Source organism: Bos indicus, chromosome 5, assembly GCF_029378745.1.
Source record: "Bos indicus isolate NIAB-ARS_2022 breed Sahiwal x Tharparkar chromosome 5, NIAB-ARS_B.indTharparkar_mat_pri_1.0, whole genome shotgun sequence".
In the NCBI taxonomy this organism is placed as follows: Eukaryota; Metazoa; Chordata; class Mammalia; order Artiodactyla; family Bovidae; genus Bos; species Bos indicus.
The window spans coordinates 109,272,874-109,290,580 of NC_091764.1; the positions used below are offsets into that span (position 1 = coordinate 109,272,874).

The window sequence follows — 17,707 nt, forward strand, 5'->3', positions numbered from 1 at the left end:
CAGAAACATGATGAGGGGCAGTGGGAAATGGGGACGGGGCCCTTGAAAGGGCTGCAGATACAGGACTGAAGGTCACAGGCATGTCCTGGGCAGGAGCCTCTGGGCTTTGCATCACTGGCAGCGGACACTTTCCAGGCACAGCGTCTCCTCCTGTCCTGCCTGCCGCAGCCCTCCGTCACCTCTCGGTTCTTCGTCTAGGCCCTGCTGGGAGTGCTGTGGGGGGAAGGGTGGGGTGAAGGGTCTTTGGAGCCCGGGAGCTGCTCACACCCCGATCCCTGTGCCCCCAGATGACGGCCTACGGGGCCTTCCTGCACAAGGGCTCCTTCTGCCGCAACTACTTCAACATCCTGGACCTGCTGGTGGTCAGTGTGTCCCTCATCTCCTTCGGCATCCAGTGAGTGGGGCCCGAGGGCCTGAGAGAGGCGTGGGGCAAGGGAGAGGGCTAGAGAGGACCGCGAGGGAGGGGCCTGTCTGCGTCCACAGCAGCATGAGGGCGCTGGGACCAGGGCGGGGCCTCCCTGGCGGCTCTGGGCCCAAGGAGGGTAGAGGCCTTCGGAAGGTAACTAGCAGGCGAGGGTGGGGGACACTTCAGAGCAACCCCCGTCCCCCAAGGCAAGGCCCTGTGTGCCCCTGGAGGACAGCTGTGGCCTGTCCTCCCCTGGAGAGGGGGCCTGGCCCTGGCGCCCCAGGCATGCAGAGTCTGCGGTGTCAGAGCCGTTCCTCCAGGCCTGAATGTCCTCTGTACAAGGGGCTGTGGTGGGCAGCCACCGGGGACCAGGCTTGGAGGTGGGGACCAGGTTTGAAGATGAGCACCAGGCACCTCCCCCGCCTGAAGCCCCACCATTCGTACAGTATTTCTTCGAGTCCATGATATGAAAAGCCACCACGGGTTCAGATTACAACAGGCGCCACGCGGGACGGTGGGTGGTTCATGTGCGTTTTCTCTTTTGATCCTTGCAACAAGCTCATGAGGTGATCACTGCCCCATTTTACGGATAAACAAACTGGGGCTCAGAACAGTTAGGAAGTGTATCCTCTGTAGCCAGGGTCTGGTGGAGCTCTGCCTCTCTACATCCCCTCGGCTGGGTAAATGGCCTTGAGCAGCACGTTGTAATGCTAACGACACATGGTAAATTCTTTTCCCATGATTTGCTCACCAAGTCCCCGGCTCCCAGGATAGCTACAGGTCCCTGCAGGTGGGAGACTTTGTCCAGGACTCCCATGCGCTCCCCCTCTCTCCTGCGGGCCCAGGAGCAGGAGTGGTTCACCCTCCCATCCACTCCCCCAGGTCCAGTGCCATCAACGTGGTGAAGATCCTGCGAGTCCTGAGGGTGCTCCGGCCACTGAGGGCCATCAACAGGGCCAAGGGGCTGAAGGTGAGCCGACCGGGCCTGAGTGGGGGCCCTCAGCCCAGCAAGCTTCAGCCAGGCGTCCATGTGAGGTGATAGGTGGGCAGGAGGCGGGGACAATGGCAGGGCCTCTGGGTTGGAACCAGGACCCTCCTGCTGGCACCTCAGCCCACTTCATGTCCTAGTTCCAAGATGCATGGAGCCCCAGTAGAGGCCACTGTTCACAATCCCAACTTCTCAGCAAAGCTTTTGCAGAAGGAGACCACATTCAACCTCAGGCCCCGTGCAGTGATGAGGGGCCCCTGAATCACTGTCCCAGAGTATGGGGTGTTAGCAGGGCTTTGGTCCATGGGTCACCCAGCGGGATATGGGCACCCCAGGCTTCATCTCCCTGTGAGCTGGGAGCACACTTTGCCCCTTTGAGTCTGATCCCCACCACCCCCCGCTCATAGTGGAGGGCTACCCCCGCCCCCTCAGAGAGGGCCGTGCCCGGGGGAACTCAGCCGAGGCCAGGCCCTGAGCCCCCTGCCTCCGCCCACAGCACGTCGTGCAGTGCGTGTTCGTGGCCATCCGCACCATCGGGAACATTGTGATCGTCACCACGCTGCTCCAGTTCATGTTCGCCTGCATTGGGGTCCAGCTCTTCAAGGTGGGGTCTCAGCCAGATCTGCAGCCCCGTCCTTCCCACCTGTCAGCTCCCAGGGACACGGATGGGAGCAGCCACAGGGGACACGGTGGGGACAGTGCTGGGTCTCCCTGGGGAGGGACGCAGCTGCCCCACCGCCCCTCCTGTCTTTCAGACCCAAGGAAGACTAACTAATTCCCAGACCAGAGCAGAGCTAGTTCCCAGACCTGAGGAGGACTAACTAGTTCCCAGGCTGGAGGAGGACTAACTAGCTTCCAGACCCAAAGGCTAACTAGTTCCCAAACCCAAGGAGAACTAACTAGTTCCCAGATATAAGGGGAACTAACTAGTTCCCAGCCCAGAGCAGGACTAACTAGTTCCCAGCCCAGAGGAGGCCAGCGTGTAGGCGGTGCTGCTCCATCAGCACCTGACCCTCCAAGCGTGGCTGCCCTCAGCCCTGCCTTCCCTTCTAGAGAAAGGCAAAGGGACTGTCATCCCTGACCCCTCTGTGTGGTCACCCACCTAGACCTGCAGGGCTCCCTGTGACCAGCAGCATGAGTCCCCCACCCAGGCGGCTGCGGAGCCCTGGTTTGCCAGGTTCTTGCCCTGTGCCTGGCAGGCCCTCCCTTTTCTGCCCCAGTCCTTCTTTCTCTGCTCTTCTCCACCTGAAGCTCTGCCCCCACCATGCACACGGGCCCCGCTTTCCCCAAGTTTTCAACCTAAGTCCAGGCATCCTCCTCCCTCACCAGACCTGCCTCCCGAGCTCTGCTTCACCCCTTGGTTCCCTGTGATGGGGACCCCGCGGCACGGCACGTTTTCTGTCTGGGCTCTGCTCTCCTCACTCTTCTGTCCCAAGACTCCAGCACAGAGCCGGCTGCAGATATAATCACTAGACAGTTTTTGACCAACTCCTCGATTCAGGAACCTCTCCATCACTGTGCTCTTCCGCCTTCCAGGGAAAGCTCTACACCTGTTCGGACAGTTCCAAACAGACAGAGGCTGAATGCAAGTGAGTGCGGCGGGGACAGTCAAGCCGGCTGACTCTGGGTGGGTGAGGCTTGTCCTGAGAGGAGGGGTGCCCCGTTCTTCTTCCAACAGCAGTGGCAGCTGGATTTTACCCATGGGTTGTCTGGTCCAGTTGACATAGCACATGAGATCATCTACTCCTGAGCTCTGCTCAGTGGCCAGAACTGTGGGTTTAAGCTCAGCCATCCCATCCTGTCCCCAAGCCAGGAGTCACAGGTGGTGGGGAGATGGGAAACCCCAGAATGAACTGTCTTCCTTCCGCAGGGGGAACTACATAACATACAAGGATGGGGAGGTGGACCACCCCATCATCCAGCCCCGCAGCTGGGAGAACAGCAAGTTTGACTTTGACAATGTCCTGGCAGCCATGATGGCCCTGTTCACCGTCTCCACCTTCGAGGGATGGCCAGAGTAAGTATGCAGACCCTGGCCAGTCTCATTGGTGTCCACACTCCTTTCAGAAACGATGTTTATCTCCATCCTCCCTAGGTGATGAGGGTGTTTCTGGAACAAGCTGAAGGCCATGCGTGCTAAGTCACTTCAGTCGTGTCCAACTCTTTGAAACCCTATGGACCATAACCTACCAAGCTCCTCTGTCAATGGGATTCTCCCGGCAAGAGTACTGGTGTGGGTTGCCATTCTCTTCTCCAGGGGACCTTCCCAACCAAGGGATCGAACCCAAGTCTCTTACGTCTCCTGCATTGGCAGGCAGGTTCTTTACCACTAGCAACACCTGGGAAGCCCAGACACAGGCTACCTGAGTGTAAACTAAACCACCGCTGATGATCTGAGCGAGCCTGGGCATTTATATTGAGTGCTTTTATCTAAACGGATATCTGTCCTCAGATGGATCTTATGTTCAGTGCAACATCCTCCGAGTCTCTGCTGAGAAACAACAAAGCTGTATTGATATTTACCAATATCTCTTTTTTCAAATCAATGCCCATGACTTGCATTACATTTAGACACTTCTTTGCCAGTTTCAAAACACCTTCATATTCATTATATCAACGGCCCTGCCAGGTAGGAAAATCCGGAACTATTGTTCACACTTTGCAGATAAGGAATCTGATGCTCAGAGAGTTTGAGTGATTTGCCCGACCAACACAGTAGTAAGAGACAGAGCTGGGGCTTGAACCACCTCCCTAGCCCTACACGGGCCTGTCTCCCTGCCTCCAGGTTGCTGTACCGCTCCATCGACTCTCACACGGAGGACAAGGGTCCCATATACAACTACCGCGTGGAGATCTCCGTCTTCTTCATCATCTACATCATCATCATTGCCTTCTTCATGATGAACATCTTCGTGGGTTTCGTCATCGTCACCTTCCAGGAGCAGGGGGAGCAGGAATACAAGAACTGCGAGCTGGACAAGAACCAGGTAACCCCCACCCCCCAGAGGGCGAGAGGCCGGGCAGTCAGGATGCTGAAGCCTGTGGAAGCAATCCTTCTGCAGAGAACCTGATCTCTGCTTAGGAAAGGAACTCCCCCCAAACCCCTGTCAGGACCTCTGGATCCCCGGTCCACACCTTTGCTCTAGACTCACCATTCTGGCTGCTGTGTGGACTTCGCATGGTAAGGAAGCCAGGGGGGAAGCCAGTTAGTGTAGAGGAGCAGTGCTTAGACCCTTATGTATTACCAGGTTGATGACAGTAGAGACGGAGCAAATAGACTGGTTGGGTTTAGAAGCTGGAAGTGGAGACTGGAGGAGAGAGGAGGGCTTGGGTGAGTCCCGTCCTGACCTGGGGTCCGGGCACAGCGCAGAGTTAACCAGAATATAGTCAACCAAGGACCCCTTGGCCGCGAGCTATGGCTTCTGGTCTGTGGACACTGGTAGCTAAGACCACTGACTCAGGATGGGAAAGGAGAATCGCAGAAAGATGGGCCTCCAGAAGAGTCTATAGCTGGAAATATCTGAGAAGATGGACTGTCATTCAGTCAGCAAGCGTTTACCAACCATCCCCGAGACAGAAGGAAGGAGACAGGGCCCCCTCAACTACATCCTGATGGGGACCAACCAAAGAGGGTTCTCCCTCCTTAGAGGAATGATAGAACCTCAAAAAATGTCCAAGTAACAGCTGGTTCAACCTGTGAAACCCCTCCCGTCTAACCCCAGTGGCAGCGTGTGGAGTACCCCCTCATCTGGGTTACTAACCCTCCCGTCTACCCTAGCGCCAGTGCGTGGAATAACACCCACCCCCCCAACCCCCCCAACCCCCCCCACCATCATCCGGGTTACTAAACCCTCCCGTCTACCCTAGCGGCAGTGTGTGGAGTATGCCCTCAAGGCCCGGCCCCTGCGGAGGTACATCCCGAAAAACCAGCACCAGTACAAGGTGTGGTACGTGGTCAACTCCACCTACTTCGAGTACCTGATGTTCGTTCTCATTCTGCTCAACACCATCTGCCTGGCCATGCAGGTCAGTCCCGCGGGCCGGCCGGGGTGCCTGGGTCGGGGCAGGGTCCGGGGCGGAACGGGGCTGGGAGGTGTTGCCATTTCACTGGCTGAGTGGGGCAGGAGGGGCACCTTCCCGAGGGGTCAGAATGCCAGGACCCTGGGCTGTGACATAGAGGGCGATGGAGCACAGGTGATCTTGCAGTGGCATTGATTGTCCGTGATGCCAGCTGTGTGGAGCCCACCTGAGGCCAGGCGGCCACGCAGAGCTGACCCCGATGAGAGCAGGGCCCAGGCTGTGCTCGCCTGCGTTTGCAGGAATGACAGAGAGGGGAAGTGGACCCTCAGGGCTTCTTGAGCCCACCTGGTTCCCGCAGGTGTGGCCGGCCCCCCGGGCTGCATTCAGGAAGGTTTCTATTGAGGGCGTGGCTGGGAGCAGGGAGCCCCCGCCTTATTTCACAGCCCCTCCGCCCCCACCCCCTACCCCCAGCACTACGGTCAGAGCTGTCTGTTCAAAATCGCCATGAACATCCTCAACATGCTCTTCACCGGCCTCTTCACAGTGGAGATGGTGCTGAAGCTCATCGCCTTCAAGCCCAAGGTAGGCCTTCTGGGACGGGCCTTCGGTCCACAGCGTCGAGGGCGGGCTTGGGTCGATGCGGGCAGAGTCTCGGCCAGGGACCGGATCCTCCTGGCGATGACCGCTGCAGCCCAGGAGCCTTCAGGGCTTGCGCCAGGCCGACTCCTTTAAGCAGACTCTCAGCCCCTGGACTGACCTGAGGTCTGGACACAGGGAGCAGGGAGGTGCCTGAGCTAGCCTCCTTCCGGGGGAGGCGGAGTCGCCCTCGCCCCCGCACATCGTCTAGAAGAGACTGGAAACCAAACCTCACCAGGCCCAGCCCCGCCAGACCCAAACGGGGTCTGTTCTCACGCGGGCACTGCACAGACGAAGAGCCTTGCTGCAGGGGCTCAGGCAGGGCCGCTTTTGCTCAGGACTGGGCGTTAGTGCATCCGGGGGGCCTCTGGTTCCCCACTTCAGGGCTGCAGTCACTGCCCATACCTTCCGGCACCGGACAGACCTAAAAATGTCTGTGCGTAGCTAGGTATAAGCAGCTTTTAGAAAAAAACATTGGGAGAGATTAGAGCTGAGTGAGGCAGGACAGGGCAGGTTGGCTCCTGCTTCTTGGATCATCTGTGCCCTTTGTCACAGACCAGACGCCCCACACACACACACATGGCCTCGAGGATGGAGGGTGACTGGGTTTGAGCAGCTCCCATCTCTCTCCCTATAGACAGCTCAGCGTCACCGTGTCCACTGCCTGGGCTTCACAGCTGCCCTAGATGGGGTGTCCTGGGGGCTCAGGGGCTTCCAGTTGCTACACAACTTTGAGGGGGTCAGTGAGACGGGATCTAAGAGGGTAATGCAGGACAGGTTTCCGAACCTTCTTGTCCCCACTTCTACTGGTTTTTCTAGATGCAACACAGGTCAACCCCGGGGGGGGGCGGAGGGGCCAAACTTCATGTTCTTGGTCCTGTATTTCACTTCCATTCAGATGCTCACCTGCTCCAGAACTAGAGGGGCCAGGAGGGATGCCCCAAGGCTGTAGATTGGATCCCTGTTTAGTGACAGGATCCTCGTTGTCTTCTCTGAATTAATGTTCCACCAACATTTGTCAGTAACCTGCGATGCTGCACACACCTCATTGCATGGAATCCTCAAGACACCTCTCTGAGATAGGTATTAGCTCCTTGTCTTAGAGAAGAGGGGAGTGGAACTCAGAGCAATTAAATGTTGTATTAATTACACCATTATTAAGTGGCAGGACTGGGAATAGAATCCAGCATGTCTGACTTCGTAGTCGATGTAATTCCCTCCACACCAAGCCATTAGCAAGCGTCTTCCTGCACCATATGTTCTGCTGGGGACTTTGCAGAAGGAGGGAAACCCTTGAGGGGCTTCAAAGACAAGATAGGCCGTGTTCCCACTGCACCAAGCCTCCCTCACCAAAGGTACCTAAGAGTGTGGAACCCAGGCTGAATGCACAGAATGAGACCCTAATAAATGTCATTTGGTAATAATCATGGTGCTTTCCCACCTCCTCCAGGGCAGCAAATAGGCTCTTTTCACTTTCCCTTCCAAGCCCAGTCCCATTTAGGGGCAGAGAAGACCACGGAATGTCCCTGGCCATCTTCTGTGGGGCCCTGTTCCAAGCCACATGGCCAGGGGGCCGGCAGGCTCAGAGCCCACAGCAGCACACCCGAGGGAGGCTGGTGGGCCAGGCCGTCGCTGAGCTGAGCCTCCAACTCAGATGACAGCTTCCAGGAGGGAACGGGCATGGTTTTCTCCAGTCTCCTGAGATGTGCGGGTTAAATAGATCAAAGGCTTGAGTCACTCTGTGTTGAATCAGACGTGTTTCTGACAATGTCAGGTGCTGCTGCACAGCCCTGTGGGGTCTTCCTGAGTCGGGCTGCAGAGCTCAGGGGATGCACGAGACAGACCTGCCCTAAGGAGCAAGTGGCAGTGACATTGCATGGGCCTAAGCCTGGAAAACACTGTCCCTGAATCCTGCAGACCCAGGAACAAGCCAGTTACCTGGGAAGTAGCCAGTTAGTGTGCTCGGAACCATAACACACCCCATCTCCTGTACGTCTTGCTTTCTGTCGTGAGAAAATGGGGTAAAATCAGAGCGATGTTTCCAAAGAAGTGAAACAACCAACCTGGGGATCTGCATTTCACACGCAGAAGGGTCTGTCTGTGCTTAAAGAGAAAGGGAAAAAGTCAAAGTGTTAGTCACTCAGTCGTGTCCGACTCTTTGCAACCCCATGGCCTGTAGCCTGCCAGGTTCCTCCATCCATAGGATTTCCCAGGCAGGAATACTAGAGTGGGTTGCCATTTCCTTCTCCAGGGGGTTTTCCGAACTCAGGGATCGAATCTGCGTCTCCTGCATTGGCAGGCGGTTTCTTTACCACTGCGCCACCTGAGAATCCCTCATTAAGGAACAGATTCCAGAAGCATCGCCAACATTTCCAGGCAGAAAACCAAGCCAGAAAGTGTCTGCAGCTCTGGTGGAAATACTGAGCTGGCTCCACCCGACAACCAGGGCTCCTAACGTGGCTGCATGTCTGTGTTGCGTGTCTGCACCCGTGAGCGTCAGCTGAGGAAGGGCGGTCAGAAAACAGGGATGCGGGGGTGGACGTCAGCCCTGACAGCGGGTGTCTGAGGCTGGCCTGCTGGGCTTCCTTCTCCGTCGCTTGGTCTCTGTGGTTGGTTGGTCAGTGGTTCAGTTTGTAGTCTGGCCTTGTTCTTTCCGTGTCTTCGTGGTAACTGATGTTTCTGGTCTTCATTTCCATCTGTTCTGCTTACCACTTTGAGAAATTAAGTCAATTCAAGTAGACCTCTTCTCTGTCTGTCTGAAGAGTAGGACAGGTGACAGGCGTGTCCTGAACACCTAGTGGCCAGGGGATTTCTCCCTCGAGCAGGAGAACTGCCCTGGACATTCCCAGTGGCCCCTGGGCCCTTTGAGACTCTGCAGGACTGAACTGGTCAGCATGAAAAGGCTTTGGTTAGAAGGATCTGAAGTTCATTGAGTAGCTGGAGTGTCCTCTTATGAATGGAAATTTATCAGCAAAGACAGAAAAGAACTTTTAAGATACTCTTGATGATAAGCACTGAAAAATATCCAATAGCTAGGAATGCGTGTGTGCCAAGTCACTTCAGTTGTGTCTGAGTCTTTGTGACCCCACAGACGGTAACCCACCAGGCTCCTCTGTCTGTGAAATTTTCCAAGCTTGAATACTAAAGTGGGTTGCCATACTCTCCTCCAGGGGTCTTCCCAGTCCAGGGATCAAACCTGAGTCTCTTGCAACTCCTGCATTGGCAGGTGGATTCTTTACCACTAGCACCACCTGGAAAGCTCCAGATTCAGGCAGGTCCCCTCAAACCTTCATCCTGGGTGGTTCTGCAGTGGAGACCTGCTGTGAACTCAGGTGCCAACAGGGCAGGGGAAGACTCTCCCAAGACTCCAAAGGAACCCAGCTGGTTCCCATCCCATCCCATGCCACCAGGGGAGGCCGTGGGTGCTTGTGCTCTGCCCACACCGAGCTCACCTCCAGGTGCCCAGAGCACTCATCACATGTGGGTGAGATGAGTGAGTGAAGGCCTTTGAAACTTTGCTGGGGAGGAAAGCTTAACTCCAAAGAAAAACTGGAGCAGATGTCCAAAGTGTGCATTCCTTGAATAACTTGGAGGGTCACCACCACCCACCTTGGGTCTCCCCTGCCTCCTGCTGCCCCACCTCCATCCCATGCTATTTGAGCTGGGAGGTGCCAGCCTCTTGAAGGGCAGATCACAGGGTAGAGCTGTCAGGGAGGTGGGAGGCAGGAGGGGGAGCAGCTGTGTGCCAGCCAGGCCGCCCCACTCCGGCAGTCCCCGATCACCGTGATGTTTGAGGACATCGTGATGTCGCATACAGTTGACATTATCTCTGCGAGGCAGCGGTTCCCAGTGTGACACTCCACTGCTGGCTGCGCCCACCCCCCATCTCCCAGACCCATGACCTGGAGCCCAGGAAAGACAGAGTTTCTGGGACTAGGGGCACTGCCTCCCAGGCTCAGTCCAGCTAGGCTCTGACTCGGCTGGACCTCCTTCCCTGGTCAGGCACACATTGTCTCCCCCTGCATTTTAGATCCTGCCTCCTCAGTCCTCACTAGGATTCAAGATGAGATCCCCTGAAGGTGCTTGGGGTTCTGTAGCCCACCTTCCCTCTCCTCCTCCCACGGTCCTGGGCTCTGCCTTCCCCACTGCCCAGCCCCACCCCCACAACTGACCCTGTACATCAGACCTCCCTGGGAGGGGCAGACTAGCTCCAGCGAACCTGACAGTCACTGGACGCACCGGGCCTCCTGCAGGTGCAGGGCTCACCTGTGTCCCACGTCGCCCCCACTATCACCAGAAGGTCGTCATAGGTGGGGAAACCTCGGTACAGAGAGGTGCGGTCATCTGCTCAGGGTCACCCAGCCGGGAAGTGGCAGAGGGAGGACTCAAACCCAGACACCCTGCCTCCAGGGCTCACACACTACACCGCCTCCTTCAGCTTGGAACAGCTCCAGGCATGGAGTGAATCGGGGCACAGATGATCCGAGAGAGAAGTCCGAATTCTCACACAGGTGCAGTGCATCATGGGATGCTGGGGCGGCAGTCTCTCCTTCCCAGAAACGATGGGCTGAAGCCAGGGCTGGTTTGGTCCATAAGCCAGTGAGCAGAGGGTTGGCACACTCAGGAGAAGGGATAGTTCCTGGCCCGTCAACCCCAGGGACACAGCCAAGGCCTCCCAAGGCTGGGGGTCCACTCACCCTGCAGGCTTAGAGAAGGCTTCCAGCCCAAAGCGCTATTCCCCCGATGACCAGCCCTGCCTGGCTCTGAGGAGCTAGACCTTGAGAGGTTTGGTTCACCAGGTCAGGGAGAGCCCGAAAACCCTTTTCCTGACCCTGACTTCCACCAAGGAGAGAACGGGTGTGTGACCTGGCTCCAGTCAGCCAGACTTCCTGAAAGTCTGTGGTATTTTCCCAGTCTGCTTCCTCCATCACCCCACAAACCTGTGTCACCCGAGATTTCCAGCAAACAGGTCCCATCCACCTGGGGATTGGCAGGTGTGTCCTGGCAACCACTGACCTCCTGGAGGGTGTCAGCTGTTTCTGGGGTGGGTGTGGAAGGGGGTGGAGAAGGGGCTGACAGCTGAATCAAACCGTGTCCATGGTCCAGCTTGGAAGATTGATAGAAAGGGGGTGGATGGGTTGGGGGGAGCTGGCATCTTAAAGGGACCCTGCCACCCCCCTACTCGGGCTGTATGTAAACCTCCTCTGGGCGGGAACTGGTGGGCTCCGCGGCCAGTGGAGGCCCTGGACCCACAGGTCAGATAGGTCAACCGAAGGCCCCAGCAGCACAGCCTGCAGAGGGCGAGGGCAGGGCATGAGCAGAGGGAGCCTCCAAGGAGGGCAGGAGTGGGGGGCAGCCTGGTCACTGTGCGACCAGAGAGCAGGGGTGACAGGCGATGGTGTCGTGGGGGCGGGTTGCAGGGTCCCAGGGCCTGGCTCCGGCCCCGTGCTCGCCCTTTGTTAACCTCCTGTCCACCGCTTCTGCCTGCCTTCCTCCCTTGTCTCTCCCCTCAGCCGCACTGCGGACCCAGGTGACCCACCCGTCTGTTCCAGGTCCCTCTGGTGAACCGGAGACTCCAGCCTTCCCTGCGATCAAGACTCCCGTCGCCCTCTCTCCTCCTCCCCTTGGCCCCAATAACGCTCTGTCGCCGGGTTTTCTAGGCTGGATGCGGGACGTCCTGGACTCTTCTCTGGTTCCTGCTCCCATCCTCTCTCTGCCTGAACCCCCTACCCCTTCCTCCTGAAACCATTCTCCCTGCTGGAGGTAGCTCCCCAGCGTTTTCCAAAAGTGATGTTGAACACATGCACATTTGTCATTCGTTTGAGGTCCTCACTCTGTGCCCTCAAAACCGGCACTCCCCATGTGCCTGAAATGCCATGTGAGCACCCAGGAGGGGTTGGTTCTTTCCTGCCCACAGCTCAAATGGGAGAACAAGTCTCTTTCTGCCCCAGGGGCCCTGTGATATTCAGAGAAACACTCAAGGAGGCTGACAAGATGGCCAGGGTTCCAAGTGACCCTCACTTCCCCATGCCCTAGGCCAACCTCTGCTCCCTGCCGGTTGTCCAGAGGCTTTGTGGTGGCATTTCTGCTTACATGGGCAGACATGCTTGGGAACTGAGAAGGCCCTGTCCCTGTGACCTGACCTCCGCACTAAGAGTAATGGCCTGGACAGCATGTCTTGTGATCCAGCTGAAAGGGGGCACAGCTGGGAAGTGAGGGGTCAGGAAGCAGGATGGAGCCGGGAGAAATGGGCGAACAGAAGACGCCTGACTCCTAAGAGTCAGGAACACAAAGGGAGAGTTGGCCACCCCCAGGAGGGCTGGGGAGAGGGGCCTGGGAGACGCTTAGAGGCGGGGGCTTCCCTGGAAGGACCAAAGGGGCAGATGTCCTCTCTTAAAGTAGACACATTCCCCTGGTGCTGACCCTCCCCACTCCACCCCCCGGGAGAGCGACTGCCCAGCTCCCGGGATCCTGAACCGCGAGTGTGCATCCATGTGTCCCAGAGCACCACTCCCTGACTCCTCCACTCTGAGAGGACCCGTCCTGTCTTTGCAGAGAGTCTGCCTACCCAGGACTCCTCATGGAAATGGAGACAGTCAGTCATCCACATGCTTCCAGAAATGTTTCAAAAACATGCATCTGTTCCCTTCCCCAAATACAGTGTAAAACAGGCAAAATCCACATGTGCAGGACAAGGGGTTTGGTTCAGCACCCTGCTGCCTGCCAGGCACCAGGCATGACGGCCCGTGTGCTCCTCCCGAGAGGCCTCTGTCCCAGGCCCCCACCCTGCCTGCAGGAAAGGCTGTGAGAGCCCTGTTCTCTCAGGGCGTCTCAGCAGGATGCTGGTCACAGTGATGATGCTGGAGACGGGGCTTCGGAGACGCAGTCCAGGCCCCACACACACATTTCCAGGCTTTGGGCCTGACCCAGCCTCTATCCCCTTGAAGTGAAGAAAGCCTCTGGACAGAGGCAAATCCAGGGCTAATGCCCGTCTGGGGCTGGCATGAGGGTGACCTGGTTGTAGATGCTGCTCTGATGACGTGGTCCCCTCGTCATCGTGAGCTCCACCTGAGTCACCACTGAGCCCAAGGGCCTGGCCACCCACCTGGACCACACCAATGCTGCTTGTGATTCCCAGATCACGCCTCAAGGGCCCTGCCCCGTGTCACCTCCATCCCAGCAGGCAGCCCTCGGACAAAAGAGTCGGAGGCCTGGGAGGTGCTGGGGACACAGGAAGGGTGGCCAGGGGCCGGGTCTGAGGAGGGGCACACGGGAAGGCAGGTGGGGGGGTGGGCCGGCCGCCCCTCCTGGGCTCGGACTCCAGCAGCGCCGGGCGGCCCCGCGGGCTCTATGCCTGTCTGTCTAACCTTCCTTTTCACTCCCGTCCTGCCGCCCCGTGTAGGGCTACTTTAGTGACCCCTGGAATGTCTTTGACTTCCTGATCGTAATTGGCAGCGTAATTGACGTCATTCTCAGTGAGACGAATGTGAGTATGACTCTGCCCAGGACGCCTCCGTGCCCCCCTCTCTCTTCACCTCCTTCGGTTTATTTTTTGGTTTCCTGTTTTACCCGCTCCAGTCATGCTTTCTCTCGCACCTGCCGCCGTCCTGGGGGACATGAGCCCCCCCCACTATCCCCACTCCGCCAGGCCGGGCAAAGGCTCCCGCTCCTCCCGGACGCCCGCCCGGCCCCCGACTAACCCACTTTTGTCAGGCTCCGTGAGCAACGGGTGCAGGCGTGCACCTCCAGAACTGTGGAGTGGTAAGGGGTCCAGTATGCCCACATAACCTCTTTCTTTTCTCATTTTTTTCTCTTCTCTCCTTCCTTTCATGCTTTTTTTTGTTTTGTTTTCATTTTCCTCTTCCTTTTGTTTTGTTTCCTTTGTCGCTGGTTTTTCTCTCCCTCCCTCCCTCGGCTCCTCTGCCCATGCAGCACTATTTCTGTGATGCATGGAACACATTTGACGCCTTGATTGTTGTGGGTAGCATTGTTGATATAGCCATCACCGAGGTAAACGTAAGTACCGGCGTCCCGCCCTGTGACGCCGTGCCTGCCTCACGCTCGCCCCCATCGCTCTCCTTCGCCTCCTCTCCTCCTCCCAGCTCATTTCCACTCCATTATTCTCATTTGTTTGTTTAAATTGGTTTAAAGGATTTTTTTCCTGTTGCTTTATTTTGAGATTTCTTTATTCTCTTTTTTTAACATTTGGAACGAGTTAGGCCCTCCTCTCCTTCTGAGTCCTGATTCCTGCATCCTTTCCTCTCCTCTTTACAATCAGCCTGGCATGATGCACACTGTCTAGGAGGACGCAGCCCCGGGACCCCAGAGTAAGGCGATGGAGGGCTGTTTACAACCCCTGGGCAGCTGCCGGGGCGGGGACCCAGCCCCTTCCTGCTCCAGCATCCGGGAAAAGCCTCTCCTGAGGATCCTGGGCGGGCAGAGGCTCCCACTTGGCCAGCCCTCTCAGCGCACCCCGCCCTGTATTCACTCTGGAAGGGCCCTTTACTGGGAGAACACTTGTATCCCTCTTCTCTGGAGAGGGCTCCTCCCCCCCCCCCTACCCTTCTGCTTACTGTGGAGCACCTGGCCCCACATGAGCCTGCCCTAAGGACCAGCCTTGCCCCTGCCTGGCTCTCCCTGGCCCACACCCCAGCTTGGCTCCAGGGCCTCCTGCACCTGCTCCTGGGAGCTGCCCCTCCTAGACAGTCTTCAACCCCTGCACACGCTCGTCTGTCCCCGGCATGCTCAACCTTCTCTCTCTATCTGTAGGCAAGCCCTCTTGTGGCTGGTCTTTAACATGTGTGGTTTAGTTCCTTGTCATGGTTTTTCATTGGTTAAGAGACTTGATAATGTTTGCACAAATGTTGATGCACTGAACCGTTGAGTAACAGCTCAGAGCAGATGCTGAAGGGTTCTGATCTAAGGTGTCAGAAACCCCCATGACCGTCAGCCCCTCTACCCCAGTCCTTACCCGCCCCTCCACCCCAAAGCTGGCTGCCAGTCATTGAACTGACATTACTTCTTGTCCTGATTCCCCGTCAGAAGCCTGTCTGCCCCTTCCTGGGGGTGGATGCTGGGAGGAGGCCATTACGTCCTGCTGTCAACCGCACCCCTCCGTGCTTGACCCACTGCCCAGATTTGGTTGCCTCTCTGTCTCAGGGATCCCCTGGGTCGTCTTTGTCTTGTGATGTGCGTGCGTGTGTGTGTGTGTGTGTGTGTGTGTGTAAACTCCCGTGCACACGCACTTCCTTGACCTTATCCAGTAAATCATTGGAGCACAAGGAAACTGAGCTCCCCCCAACCTAGGCCTCTTCTCCCTCGCACCACTCCCTGCACCTCCATGTGGCCCCAGGTTGTACCCCAGGGGCTCTCGGATACCTGCACGTGCATATCCCTGACCAGGGCCCTGTGCTCAGACCAAGGGGCCCTCTTGGGGGAGACCAGGGAAGATCAGGGTGGGCCTGCTTCTGGAGGAGGGATCTCTGTGGGGGTCTGTGCAGGAACCAAGGGCAGGAAGGTAACAGCAGACAGGCCCCTGTGCACAAGACGCACCCAGTCCCAGGGTCTTCTGGGGTCAGGCCAGGAGACCATGGTGGCCAGGCCCACGTCATCACTCAGCCTGCTGGTTTCTTTCTGTGCACATGCATTTACACGCACAAAAAGGAAAGGCAAAGGAGGAAAGGAGAGAGAGATCCATCTGAATGCAGAATTCCAAAAACTAGCAAGGAGAGAAAAGAAAGCCTTCCTAAGAGATCAATGCAAAGAACTAGAGGAAAACAATAGAATGGGAAAGACTAGAGATCTGTTCAAGAAAATTAGAGGTACCAAGGGAGCATTTCATGCAAAGATGGGCACAATAAAGGACAGAAATGGTATGAACCTAACAGAAACTGAAGATATTAAGAAGAGGTGATAAGAATACACAGAAGAACTATACAAAAAAGATCTTCATGACCCAGATAACCATGATGGTGTGATCCTTACCTATAGCCAGCAGCCTGGAGTGCGAAGTCAGTGGTCCTTAGGAAGCATCACTACAAACAAAGCTAGTGGAAGTCATGTAATTCCAGCTGAACTATTTCAAATCCTAAAAGATGATGCTGTTAAAGTCCTGCACTTGATATGCCAGCAAACTTGGAAAACTCAGCAGTGGCCACAAGACTGGAAAAGGTGAGTTTTCATTCCAATGCCAAAGAATGCTCAAACTACCACACAGTTGCACTCATCTCACACGCACGCTAGCAAAGTAATGCTCAAAATTCTCCAAGTGAGGCTTCAACAGTACATGAACTGAGAATTTCCAAATGTTCAAGCTGGATTTAGAAAAGGCAGGGGAACCAGAGATCAAATTGCCAACATCCGTTGGACCATAGAAAAAGTAAGAGAATTCCAGAAAAACATCCACTTCTGCTTCATTGACTACACCAAAGCCTTTGACTGTGTGGATCACAACAAACTGTGGAACATTCTTAAAGAGATGGGAATACCAGACCACCTTACCTGCCTCCTGAGAAATCTGTATGCAGGTCAAGAGCAGCAGTTAGAACTGAACGTGGAACAATGGACTGGTTCCAAATTGGGAAAGGAGTATGTCAAGGCTGCATATTGTTATCTTGTTTAACTTATATCAGAGTACATCAGGTGAAATGCCAGGCTGGATGAAGCACAAGCTGGAATCAAGATTGCCAGGAGAAATATCAATAACCTCAGATATGCAGATGACACCACCTTTATGGTAGAAATCAAAGAAGAACTAAAAAGCCTCTTGATCAAAGTGAAAGATGAGAGTGAAAAATCTGGCTTAAAATTCCAACATTCAAAAAACTAAGATCATGGCATCTGGTCCCATCACTTCATGGCAAATAGATGGGGAAACAATGGAAGCAGTGAGAGACTTTATTTTCTCCAAAATCACTGCAGATGGTGACTGCAGCCATGAAATTAAAAGATGCTTGCTCCTTGGAAGAAAAGCTATGACAAACCTAGACAGCATATTAAAAAGCAGAGACTACTTTACCAACAAAGATCTGTCTAGTCAAAGCTGTGGTTTTTCTGGTAGTCACATATGGATGTGAAAGTTGGACCATAAAAAAGGCTGAGCGTGGAAGAATTGATGCTTTTGAACTGGGGTGCTGAAGAAGAATCTTGAGAGTCGTTGGACAGGAAGGAAATCAAACCAGTCAATCCTAAGGGAAATCAGTCCTGAATATTTATTGGACGCATTGATGCTAAAACTGAAGCTCCAATACTTTGGCCACCTGATGTAAAGAACTGACTCATTGGAAAAGACTCTGGTGCTGGGAAAGATTGAAGGTAGGAGGAAAAGGGGACACCAGAGGATGAGATGGTTGGATGGCACCACTGACTCAATGGACATGAGTTTGAGGAAACTCAGGGAAATGGTGAAGAACAGGGAAGCCTGGTGTGCTGCAGTCCATGGGGTCCCAAAGAGTCAGACATGACTAAGTGACTGAGCTGACTGCTGTTTTTAAACAAAAAGTAAAGACAGAGGAAAAATCTCTAGAATATAAAACTTCTACCCCAAAAATTGGCTGTTGGGGTTGGAGTGGTGCAGGACCCCAGGACTGGCGAGTGGCATCACACGCAGAACCTCCATCTGTACAACGGTTTCCATTTACAATTCGTCATGGCCTCCA

The 17,707-nt window shown here is 55.6% G+C and overlaps 1 protein-coding gene across 18 annotated transcripts in view; it reads left to right on the forward strand.

Annotated features, from left to right (window-relative positions):
* CACNA1C (calcium voltage-gated channel subunit alpha1 C) overlaps window positions 1–17,707 on the forward strand; it is a 395,857-nt gene that overhangs the window by 342,257 nt on the left and 35,893 nt on the right. For 8 of the 18 annotated variants that reach the window (XM_070790333.1, XM_070790346.1, XM_070790343.1 and 5 more), the window contains exons 22-30: window positions 288–394; window positions 1,289–1,376; window positions 1,891–1,998; window positions 2,931–2,983; window positions 3,265–3,411; window positions 4,180–4,381; window positions 5,262–5,420; window positions 5,886–5,996; window positions 13,983–14,066. In XM_070790333.1, coding sequence (XP_070646434.1) covers window positions 288–394; window positions 1,289–1,376; window positions 1,891–1,998; window positions 2,931–2,983; window positions 3,265–3,411; window positions 4,180–4,381; window positions 5,262–5,420; window positions 5,886–5,996; window positions 13,983–14,066 — 1,059 coding nt within the window. Of the gene's footprint in view, window positions 1–287; window positions 395–1,288; window positions 1,377–1,890; window positions 1,999–2,930; window positions 2,984–3,264; window positions 3,412–4,179; window positions 4,382–5,261; window positions 5,421–5,885; window positions 5,997–13,452; window positions 13,537–13,982; window positions 14,067–17,707 lie in introns of all 18 variants that reach the window. The other 10 variants (XM_070790347.1, XM_070790345.1, XM_070790332.1 and 7 more) reach the window with 3 other exon arrangements.